Raw genomic sequence first — 12912 nt, forward strand, 5'->3', positions numbered from 1 at the left:
AGGAGCAGATAAAGTTTTGACAGCTGATGGTTGTTGACATTCTAGCCCCTGCTGCCAGTTGACAGTGATTTCTATTTTAACACGAATATTAGAAATCAAACAATTTGGAAAACAAGGTTATTACACTAATTTCAAAATTCTTCACGTTTTTCTGTTAAGGTGAAATGTAGCGGAATGCGAAAATCGCGTTTTTGATCAATTATTCAAAAACTAGACCGATTTTCGAAAAACCAAAAACACTTAAGTTTTCGAAATCAAATTTATCATAACTAAGTATTCTTAGAATGTTGAAATTTTGCTTTGCCGTAATTGGTTTTTGAAATGTATAAACGGTTACTGTTCCGTTCACGGGGATGATTTTAGAACTGAAAAGTAGTGTTTAGCAGAATTTCACAAAGAATCTAAAAATGCAACTCAAAATTATAAAATTTTAGCTAAAATTACCGAAATTAGAAAAAGTTTACATAAACTTTTCCGCATTTTTTTATTGCTTGCGCGCTGCTGTTTCGTATTGAGGTGGTGTGAGAAATGCATGGTGGGCACGGTGGCATTATATCGTGAGCAAAAATTACATATAAAATAATGACGCGAATTTATTCATTGGGTTTTGTGTTGAAATAAAAACGAGTTGAATACAATAAAATGGGTATTGTAAGAAATCGTTTATTTTCTAAGTAACTGTCATTTATAATGCTAATAATGTCCAATTCTCTTGAGTTCAATGCATTGATGTTACTGAAGCAATAAAGCTTGGCTGTGTAATATCGTATAACAGGTATTATTTTGGAATGTAGTAATTTTTATAGCAAAACTAAAACTTCATCATTGACAAGCTATTGAATGAAATGAATACAAGCCAAGTATTATCGTTCATTAACCTGATATACAAACAAAGTGATAAACATTGATAGTCAGCTTCGAGCCAGTCAGCATGGAAAACTTATTGGAATTCATTGGTTTTTCAATTATTATGAATACAATGAATCAACGCTTGATTTTGCTTTCAAAATCGATTGAATAATAATGAGCTACGAAATAACTTTAGTTTCGTGCCCCAAATATGTGCTTGAGAAAAGATTCACTAAATAATGTTAACTGCATGGTAAGATGAACTATTGGTTATAATTGGAATGTATTCCAATAATGTAATCTAAGAAATTATTAAACTATTGATGATTTCTGGCACTGGAGGCCAGAGGACATTTGATCTTGGGTTATCGTTGAAATAGACATTTTTAGACTCATCATGCTATAATTCTGAAAGTCGCTTCCAAAAAAAAGTTAATGGTAGTTTATGGTACTATACAGTTTGTTCATTTCAATCTAAGTTTCCAAAACCCCAGCTAGTGATCTCCGAGAAAATGTAGTGAACTTATTATTGCACACACATGAGTCGACCTCTTTGGCTTGGTTTGAAATTTCTTCGGCTGTGTATGTGAATATTCCATCATACCGGTTGCACAAACTCGCAGTAGCAGAAACCTAAGACAAGACCTGACAAATGGCTTCTTATTATTCATTACATCCAGTCTTTTTTACAAGCCAATATAACGAGAGGTAAGCCCACTGCGCTCAATCATTGAAAAAGGTCTTGTTTCTATGTGTCCGTTTTTCTTGGTATGCTTTGTGCGACGGTTCGTTCAACTGAAGCGGATAAAATTTTGCGCGCATTGTATGACGCAACATTTCACCTTAAAACGTGCTTTCGCGAAAAACGCGTTTAAAATCTATAAAATCGAACGAAAAATCAGATTTTTTCTTTGTATTGAGTTTTATAATAAATAAGGAAGGAATTATTAACAAATTAAATAATGTCTCAAATTTTATTATTCCGATTTTGAAACCAACTGTGAGAATTTACATTGGAAAAGACTGATGCTCTATTTCCGAACTTTTGTTAGTTTTGTATATGAAAGTCTAGCTAAGCAGGGTATTATTTTTCAATCAACAGCATAAACCATGTTTTGGATTTCTGATTAATTTTGGTCACAGCATGTATAAAAATATTATTTACTGTTTTCATTAACATTACTACAGCACCGGTACGATATTACTGTAAAATGCAATTCCAAATTTCTATTGATTCAAATTTATTTGAAAAGATATACACTGAAATGAAAATCTTATTTATATTCATTAGATTTGTCATATGAATCATATGCAGAATATAATTCATAGACATTATATGGAAACTTATAATCTTTATTCAATGTGTACGTCAAATCTAAATGGACGTTATCATAATGAAAGTTGAAAAAATATCCCATATAATTTATATGGAAATCCGATGAAAGTCGTGAATAGTGGTGTCCTCGATAGTCATGAACTGCTCCAGACCATTTTTTTCAGGAAGCTTCGCATCTCAATGTAATTTTAAATCGCTGACAAGACAGCTCATCCAACTTCGTTCAAGGATATGCGTTAACGGACCATGAAATATATATCCGGTACATTTCATTACTTCATCTGTCTAGTAAGATTAATTGTTTTATTTTCAGTCTCGGGATCTCACTTCTCTTTCGCAAATATCATGAGGTGCTCCCTTACCGAATGAAATACTAGTATAGCTTGAATCCTCAAAGAAAAGTAGTAGTTGGCAATTATCTGCTATTCGTATGACCTATATTGAAAGTTATATATATATATATATATATATATATATATATATATATATATATATATATATATATATATATATATATATATATATATAATAAATTTTATAAAACTAGCCATATGGTATATATGAACCTATATAAATAAATTCGAAGTGAATATAATATGCGCTTCATAAATTGTTCCAATGTATGTTGTACGGATATCTAGTAATGGTTATAAGACGCGCCAATAAATTTGACTCAAACTGGAAATTTCATTCGTTATATGGAAATCCTGTAAAAATAACGTTAAGAAGAGTTTTATGTTTCATAAGATTATCTCATATATTTGACATGATGTTGAACACATCTTGTAACTATGATTGGAAATGCTAATAGTGCAAAATCATTAGAATATCATATAATGTGAAAAAGAAAATTTAGCTCAGTGTATGATCTTTTCAAATAAACTTGAATCAATAGAAATTTTTTCATACCTTCGGGCGTACCGTATTCATAAAAAATTACACACCAATAACAGACATTCGTGCCTTTGCCGTGATTCTGTTTTCTCCTAAACGGCTTAAAACTCGTGCTCATGTTGTTCGTCGCACTCAGTGTGCTGCGTTCGTAGAGGCGGTGTTATGTTTCTTCTTCCGTAACAACGCATGTACGTACCGGTGTACTTTATAAAAAATGGTTTGAATTTTTTGGCCCTTATCACCTTGTGATTCCGGAACCGGAAGTGTTCGGGAGTTCTGTATGAAATAATAAGATATATCATTTGAACCTAAGTGTGGGAGTTGAATAATTTCCGTCTTCTGCTTCACTGACGTAGTCGTTCCCTCCGTAGTCTTGAATCCCCATGCCTACATTTTCCGCACTCATCAGGTGCTCATCGAAGTGCTGCTTTCATCTTTCATTCGCCTTTTGTCCGTCCGTTAAGAGGTTCCCGTCCTTATTCCTGCACATTTCGGCTCGCGAAACAAGGCTGTGTTGAGGCTGATTTGTTGAGCTTCTTGTAGAACTTCCGTGTTTCTTGAGAGCGGTACAGCAGTTCCGTTTCCTCGCACTCCGCGTCTTCCAGGTGGCGTTTTTTTCTACCGAAAGATGCGGATTTGTTGTTTCCGCTTCTGTTTGAATCGTGCCACGTTCTGCCGGGATCCATGCTGCAGCATTACCGTCCGCGCTGTGTTCTTCTCCTCCAAAACCACTCTACACTCCTCGTCAAACCATTAGTTTCGTCAACTCTGTTGCACATATCCGACGCTGCACTCAGCTGCGTCGTTTGTGGCTGCTTTTACTGTACTCCAGCAGTCTTCTGGAGAAACCACATCGAGTTCGCCCTCGTCTGACAACGCTGGGCACCAGTCGTACTCGCGTTCGAGCTGCGCGTAGAAGGTGTCCTCAGTACTTCCGGAGTGTGGACTGTGAACATTGATTATGCTGAGGAGTGTATCGAAAATAAGATATCCACATATATTTGTGTTGTACGCATGTATTTGTTACTTACCTAACAACTATAGGCCTGGGGTGTCCTTTGCTGTATCAAGCATGCGTCTCCACATAATTCGGTCCATGGCTGCTCATCGCCAGCCACTCAAGGCACGGATGCTTCTCAGATCACCCTCCACTTGATCGATCCACCTTGCTCACTGTGCTCCTCTTCTTCTTGTACCAGTCGGATTAGATTCAAGAACCATTTTCACTGGGCTGTCGTCCGACATCCTTATCACATGCCCAGACCATCGTAGACGTCCGATTTTAGCTGTCCGTACGATGAGTGGTTCTCCTAGCAGCTGTTGCAATTCGTGATTCATACGCCGTCTCCACGTTCCGTCTTCCATCTGCACTTCGCCATAGATGGTCCTCAGTACCTTTCTTTCGAAAACACTGAGGGCGCGTTGGTCCTCTGCCAGCATAGTCCAGGTCTCGTGGCCATAGAGAACAACCGGTCTAACGAGCGTTCTGTAGATAGTCAATTTCGTGCGGTGGCGTACTTTACTCGATCGAAGAGTTTTTCTGAGTCCAAAGTACGCACGATTCCCTGCCAAAATACGTCTATGAAATTCTCTGCTGGTGTCATTATCGACTCGTCAACCACCTCGATATCGTCACCGGCTATCAATATTCGTGGTGGGAGGCGTAGTGTTTCTTCTCTAGAGCCTCTTCCTCTCATGTATTTTGTTTTTGACGCATTTATGGCCAGTCCGATACGCCTAGCTTCAGCTTTCAGTAGGATTCCGTCACCTTCTCAAGGTTACGTATGACAATATCAATATCGTCAGCGAAGCCAAAAAGTTGTACGGACTTTCGGAAGATCGTGTCACTCGTGTCGATCCTCACTTTTCGAATCACACCTTCCAGGGCAATATTGAACAAGATACAAGAATTCTAACTGGGAAAAGTATTTTGAGTATAAAAAAAAAGAATCCGCCTTCTAGAGAAAAACTTGTTTCTTTCTCATCTGTAATTGCATGTCGACACTAGTGAGTATTCTGCTCTTGTGCGTCTAATTTGGAATCTTTTGATATACACCCTCATTCTTGTTTACGGCCGTATGCGATACGTTCGAAAGTATAGCAAATTCGTATTCCCGTTTACGTTCGAATCAATCACACTTTTAAACATCGTACATGGATAAAAACAACGCCCATCCAACTTTAAACTATCAGTTCTGGTACAGATTTGAGTTGTAAATAAAAATCTTTGATATCATTTGTTATTTGACTTGTTTTATTCACTGATTTTGTATCATCATGTTTGCTTACGTCCGTATCGACCATACGACGAACACATGCTTTCGAACGAATGCGAACAAGCCATGTCTTGTTTTTTTTAGGAAGATTCCAAGCATCAAGGAAGTGACGAATGCTACATAAGAAATAAATATCGTACTCAGGACCAATTTCATTCATGTCGGTAAATGAAATTTTCAAATTAAACTTCGTGCAAAGTAAAAAAAAAGCATTTGAAATAGCAGTCCGATCAGTAGTATCTGCGAAAAATATGTTGCATTTTTCTTGCAATTTTGTCATGTTTTCGATAGCCTACATATTTATTTCATTGGTAAAATCATGCATTTAATATAAAATAAAGCATGTTTACCCATGGCATATTTTCCTTAAAGTACTTAATAGATGCAAAATTGATGCGTAAAAACTTTGAACCTCGCATATATTCAAAGGCTCCCCAGAAAAAAACAGCATTTTACTATACTGCTTTGCTTTCTAAATGATTTATGCAAAACACAAATTTATGATTTGATTAAAAATCACCTTTAGATTCGAAAATAATTTTGTTAGAGATCAGTTAAACTTTTTTCAATGTGTTCGAACGGTTGATTCGCAACATTAAACTGACGAATCGAAACCACGGCATTTCGTCTATTCGTCCGTAAACGGGAATGGGACATTTCGAATACACGTTTCGTTTGAAACTAAAATGGCATACATTCTAGCGTTTCGCATATGGTTAATCACATGAATTGGACTGATTACATCAAGGCTTAGCATTTATTTTAAAAAGTTTACTGATATTTGAATATTTTGTGGCAAACGAGTCGCGTTCGAATTCATTCGAGTGAAAACAAGAATGTCTTATTCGTATTCGTTCGAAAGTACCCGTTCGTCGTATTGCGGATACGGACGTAAACAAGAATGAGGGTGATAATTCGAATGTTCTTACTTCAACGTGTTTGCAAAAATCTCTCATTTGGTAACAACAGCAACAACAAAAGCTTTATTAGTACTAATGTCGATGCGAACGGATCGTCAGTTCCAAGAGCCGCGAAAACGATAATAGCAGCTGGATATAAACAGTAGTGGTGCTCCAGCCGGAACTAGATTTCCTGGTTCTAACGTTGAAGCGAACGGATCTCCTACTCAACAGCAGCAGCAGCAGCAATAACAACAACAACTGGTTGCCCTACTATAAATAACAGTGGTACTCCAGCCAAATACAAATAATAATACCCCTAAGTCCCATACATTCGGAGCGCTAATGTTTGGTTCACAGAATGATCAATTTAGCCTAGCATGTTTTACTTTTTCGTCATGACAGCTTAGAAAAGTTGAAAAAGAAAATCTCTGGCAACACTACGACATCGAAGCATGCTAGTAATTATCATGAAAACAATGCGTCGCTATCGAATAGCGGATGAAAACATTTATGAATGAAATGACTTATATTTCAAAACGAAAACTTCCGTGATTTGAGGTATTTTATTTATTCTATTACCAAGTTTCATATTGTTTTTTTTTATGGAAAATATATTTCTGGACCACAAGTGATCGACAAATATCCAAAAAGTTGTTGTAGCATATCTGCAAATGTGTATTTATTGACGTTTCAATATGTTGAATAATAAACGATTGAATCAGAGATCAGAGTGCGCTTCCTCGGTAATATCAAACACTTGCTCTGTTGAACTGCCGTTGTTCCTGGTTTGTAGTCATATGCGAGGGAACGGGTACCTTTTTTAGTAGATTCCTCGAACGTCCTCAAATATTGTGCATCATTCTTTCGAATCACACACAGATCAATGTTAGAACCGGATCCTAAATCGTTGAAAACTCCGGCAGTAATTGCCTCACGAGCCAACTTTTTGCTCTCCTCTTCATATCTGGTTTCCAGCGAGACTCGAACACGGACATAGCTGCAAGTCTGCCCGATCCCATTGTAGCATAAGGCAGCTTATCTGTCGATCCGTGAGGATAAATACAATAAATATACGATCCCGTATGATCTAGACCCCCTAAAACCAAAACAGCCCTAATATAACCTTGATAGCGAAACAAAAACTGTTTCAACATCGTATTAGCAATAACTACCGGGACTGTTCATCCAGTATTTAACCGGTGTAATTCTAAATTTGACGATATCATATGAGTGGTTATTTCCGTGTCAGCAGCTGTTCCGGCACCACAGTAGTTCATGTTTTTAGTCAAGTAGTGAATATTTTCGCAGTTTTTATCCTCCACGATTGGTCTCTCAGTAGCACGAGTTGTAATAGCTTTCGGCGGAACAAATCGTTGGTGCATTGTTGAGCATTTCTATAAAACATCAAGGTTAGAAATTCAAGTCTTGCGTTTCCTCTGACGACACTAACCTGCGACAGTTTTCAAAACTGAATTCGGGTGCTTCCAGATGTCGATAGTCATATACATATATTTAGGAATACTTCGATATATTCTGCTTTTTGCTCAAAGAGTTAAAACTTCTATATATCCGGTTGTTTTCTCATCATGGCAAATCACAGATTTGTTAGAGTGTCTGTAGAAACACCCGAAAATCACGACAGAAGGAACTCGAGAGCATCCCAGATACTCGGACGTAGCACATAACTCTATCCATCGTTGCTTTGACCAATCGCGTCAGTTTATCCGGGAAACCGTATTCGTGCATTATCTGCCATAGCTGTTCTCGATCGATTGTGTCGTATGCCGCTTTGAAGTCAATAAATAGATGATGCGTGGGTACGTTGTATTCACGACACTTCTGGAGTACTTGTCTTATCGCGAATATGTGATCCGTAGAGGCGCGGGCTCCAGTAAATCCCGCTTGGTACGGCCCTACGAATTCCTTAGCTATTGGTGATAGACGACGGCAAAGAATTTGGGAGAGTACCTTGTAGGCGGCGTTCAGTAATGTGATTGCGCGGTAATTGCAACAGTCTAGCTTATCGCCCTTTTTGTAGACGGGACATACCACTCCATCCATCCATTCCTGCGGTAGAATCTCCTCCTCCCAAATACTAGAAATCATCCAGTGCAGCGCTCTAGCCAGTGCCTCTCCTCCATGTTTGAGCAGCTCGCCTGGCAACTGGTCATTTCCCGCGGCTTTTTCGTTCCTCAGCTTGCCGATCTCCTCACTTATCTCCGTCAGATCAGGTGCTGGAAATCTGTCATCGGCTGAGCATGCACCCAGATTGATTCCTGTACCGTTCTCTGTATCTTGTGCTTCGCCATTCAGATGCTCGTCATAGTACTGCTTCCACCTGTCGATCACCTCACGTTCGTTCGTGAGAAGGTTACCACTGGTATCTCTGCACATTTCGGCCTGTGGCGTGAAGCCTCTACGTGAGCGGTTCACCTTTTCATAAAACTTCCGTGTGTCATTTGCGCGATACAGCTGTTCCATCGCTTCGCGATCTCGGTCTTCCTGGTGGCGCTTTTTCCTCCGGAAAACAGTGTTCTGTCTGTTCCGTGCTTGTCTGTATCGTTCCGTGCGGTGTTGCAGCATCCTTGCCCTTGCTTCTTCTTCTCTTCGACCAACTGCTGACATTCGCCGTCAAACCAGTCATTTCCTCGATTCGATAACCTCGTACCTAAAACGGTTGCAGCAGTGCTACTCACGGCGGACTTTATGTTCCTCCAGCGGTCTTCAAGAGTCGCCGCGCCAAGCTGATCTTCCGTTGGTAGCACTAGCTCCAATTGTTGCACGTGAGGGGCTCGGGAAGCTCGGTGTATTTATTTCTTGATCGTACGTAACATGTATTTTCCGGGCGGCTTGTTAGGCCTGCACCAACCTCCTGTCTCGCCGCAGGGCCATCGTGTCAGCACTGTTTAGAGTCCCACACTGACACAAGGACGGTAATCAGCCGCTCATAACATGGAGAACAGACGCTATTTCGAGCTATGGGGAAGCCAACAACACTCGGGTAGGCTCGCTCTCTGTAAAGAGAAGACAAGACCCCCCCCCTTTCCCTGTCAGCATAAGACCAAGGTCCCATCGGGGTTGGTTACCCGATCTTCCCTATGGTTACTCGTACCCCTGCCGGCACCGCGGGGAGGTAGAGATAGCAGTTACTGGACAAGAAGCTAAGAACATTGGGACCTGCATTGCGCATTGTCCAGTCGTTTACCAACCAACCGCATGTATTTGTGATGGTTTTTTATGCTCGGATCACAGTATGCTGTGCGTTTGACTGTCAGTTTTCGTTTGTTTACTTGTTTGTGCGGTTGAAATTCTGCGTTTTCAAAATGTCGCGTATTGAAAAGTAAGTGAAAATTAAGGCCCAGGACACATGACTAAGTGAGAAGGGTATTACTATGCGAAAATTAGCGAAGCGGTTTGGAATTAATCATGCCAGTGTTCAAACCATCATTAGTAAGGTTGGGGAACACTATTCTTTGGATGAGCTACCAGGAAGAGGCAGAAAATCCTATTCTGCCAACCCGAAACTGGACCAGAAAGTGGTATCTCTAATCATGAAGAACAGATCAATGTTAATACGTGATTTGACCAAAAAAGCAGGAACGAGTGTCGGAATGATCCAGCGTATCAAGAGGCCTGAACACCTACAAGCACCAGAAAACAAACGAAACAAAGTGTAGAACATCACTTTCTAGTCCTGTGAAAATATTTTGCTTACTATGAATTATTTTGTGAGAAGAACGACGTTCAGACCACGAGAAAGAAAATTATATTCACGACTTCTGTGCTTCATGAAGACTCTTATACCAGCACACTGCACCATCTGTATATATGTGGAATATAATTGCTTCCACTAGCGTTTTGTTTGTGTGGTTCTTTTTGGCTGGCAAGGCATCCTCTTTGTGAGCGCTGCAATTGCTCGCTCACAATGCAATGGAAACTATATATTCATTCACCGATGAATGAATATTGCAAACCCTGATTTGCATTCATTAATTACCATTGTATGAAAGCTCGAACGCAAGAGCCCACAAGAAATTACTGGACTACTCGAAGCGCCTCTACAGGAGCATTGCTATTTGGTGATTGCTTTTAAAAAAATTCTTACACACATTGAAATCTCTACTTGGATGTCTGTTCTCTGTGGTTCAAATACGTTGCAAAGTCGTACGCAACTGTGATTTTTAACGGATTTTCACTTGTATGCTTTACACAGCTTTTTTGAAAAAGTTTGTACTAGCTTGTCTCAGGCGCTTATTATCCGCCACTGGTTTGAACCTAAGATTGTGAAAATCGGTTCAACAATTTCTGAGAAAATTAAGCGCATTTTTGTTTCTTTTTTTTGCACTAGTTTTTTCTTACCGACATTGCGGTACGTAGGTAGGTCTGCAGCATGAAAGCACCGAATAGTGCGTTTCGACTAATGTAGTCGGTGCCAGGCAAACTTATACTCTTCTCCTTTTCGTGGAGTTGCTCTACTCTACGCTACTCAAGAACAAGCGCAAAACACGCTCCAGAATGCAATAGAAGAATTGCTTCTTGTAGTAGGCATCAAATTCAATGTCTGCAGAACGCAACATCTCAGTTGGCTCTAACAATTCAATTTGAACAGCTATGAAATGACGAAAAAACTACTTAACAAATATGATCAGTATCTAACGGGGAAACAGATTGGAAAACCGACATGTGAACACAATGATGTAATGAAAACCGCGAAAATGTTACCGCAGAGACGGGACTCGAACCCGTTAGATACTGATCATATTAAAACTAGCTCAAGGCGGCTTTACGTCTTAACAAAGCCTAAAACAAAATCGTTGAAGGACAATAAAAGGTTTGTCTACCTTTACCATTGTGTTTGAGATCACACAATCGTCACTGCTACTACCACACACTAGTGGAGATCCATTAAATCGATGGATGAAACTATCGTGTGTTATCCCGTAGATAGCGAAATAGACAAAAACAAAAGTCTCAAATCAGTATCGTGCGGCAAAAGCAGATGGGTAGAAATAGACTCGTGATCATTGTATGTGTTTCTGTTGAATTTGTTTCCGTCGATACGGGACTGTAAGTGAATACCGTAGTGGCTAAGTAGAGCGAAGCATGCTTAGTTTCGTCCAATCAATTGGACTTTCTCTTCATGTGTTTTCATATGCAGGGTAGTTTAATTGGTAAAACAATTTCCCCGGTTAGGAGTTAGCTACGGGTTCGTGTCCCGTCTCTGCGGTAACATTTTCGCGGTTTTCATTACATCATTGTGTTCACATGTCGGTTTTCCAATCTGTTTCCCCGTTAGATACTGATCATATTAAAACTAGCTCAAGGCGGCTTTACGTCTTAACAAAGCCTAAAACAAAATCGTTACTTAACAAAGTCGTACCAACGGAGCAGTAAAAAACGGAAAAATGGAATTGATGACCAAAAATAAAAGAGGGATTTCTCTACCAAAAACACACCAGTTAGCAGGAAAGTTTACTATATATGCTCTTAATTTTGTTTTAATTTCAATGGTCTCAAAATTACACCCAACGGTTGTGTATGCATTAGTTATTAGCTAAAACTTATCTACGTCTACGAATAAGTTCCTTTTTCGTCTATCTGTGGTTAGTATTCGTGAGATTTTCTTTTTCCTCTATTTTATATATGTTTAACATATACTTCTGACAGTATTATTAGTTGTGAATGTGTTTTGTTGCATTGCATACTATTATCGTACTCAAGTATTTAAACATTATCAGTTCGACTGTGCTATCATTTGTTTTTTGTTTCTTTCTTCTTCTTTCGGTAGCTTCACATCAAAATCACCCAAAAATGCGAACTGAATCGTTACGTTAGCTTTTGCTAGGATGAACCATTTATAACAGTAAATAATACTTTCGTTTGATTCATTTCTCGTAACTTCGGTTCCGTCGCTCTCTCTCCCTCTAGTATCCTACTACGATCGCATTTACTAACCTACGGCAACTGTAACAGTAATGATTCGTTAAATTTTCCTATGTACACACGAGTTGAGTTAGTTCACGGTAAAAACTTGGAAATGTTTTGGTTAGTGATACTGTGAGAAGTTTTCGTTTTTTTTTTTTTGAAAAATTATACCGCAATCCCAGTATATAATTGAGTATTTACAAGGAAATCTAAGGGCAGCAAACTGGATCCCCGTCTAGCTAGAAGCTCGTCGAAGCTATGATAAATTCTGTTTTTTTTACAACGGTTCGGAAAAAGGCAACATTTGGTTCCTTCGAAGGAATACGCGAGAGAGAATAAAAACCTAAATAAACAGCCCCCCACACGCGACTGTCGGTTCAACTCGCTAGTAGTAGTAGTAGTAGTATTACACGATAGTAATAGAGTGGAAGAGTTCGCGTTCTACCACAGCAATTTTACGATTCGATCCGGCCCAATTGTACGCTTTATTCACGGGGGAGGAGAAGGAGGAGTGTTACAACAATCACATCGGGGTTATACGGCCTTAGCAGCAGCGAAGTCCACCACTGCGGCGCGGTCGTCTCTAGTCGTACAAGTAGACTTTTCGCTATCCCGAACCGCCCGAACCGGCCGATTTGGTACTGTACGGACTGGGTGACAGAATTCCGGCGTTCGGTGGCGTTGGCGTTTTCAGGCATCGTACACCGTCCGCTTCGCAGATGTATTTACC

At 39.4% G+C, this 12912-nt stretch overlaps 1 protein-coding gene and 1 pseudogene across 13 annotated transcripts in view; both read right to left on the reverse strand.

Moving 5' to 3' along the window:
- Positions 1 to 6947: 6947 nt before the first annotated feature.
- Positions 6948 to 7639, reverse strand: LOC131427184 (proteasome subunit beta type-7-like; annotated as a pseudogene).
- Positions 7640 to 11716: 4077 nt separating this feature from the next.
- LOC131432263 (F-BAR domain only protein 2) overlaps positions 11717 to 12912 on the reverse strand; it is a 100554-nt gene continuing 99358 nt past the window's right edge. For all 13 annotated transcript variants that reach the window (XM_058598422.1, XM_058598421.1, XM_058598419.1 and 10 more), the window contains one exon: positions 11717 to 12911. In XM_058598422.1, coding sequence (XP_058454405.1) covers positions 12790 to 12911 — 122 coding nt within the window. In that variant the 3' untranslated portion in view covers positions 11717 to 12789. The remainder of the gene's footprint in view (position 12912) is intronic.

Source organism: Malaya genurostris, chromosome 2 (assembly GCF_030247185.1).
Source record: "Malaya genurostris strain Urasoe2022 chromosome 2, Malgen_1.1, whole genome shotgun sequence".
NCBI lineage: Eukaryota > Metazoa > Arthropoda > Insecta > Diptera > Culicidae > Malaya > Malaya genurostris.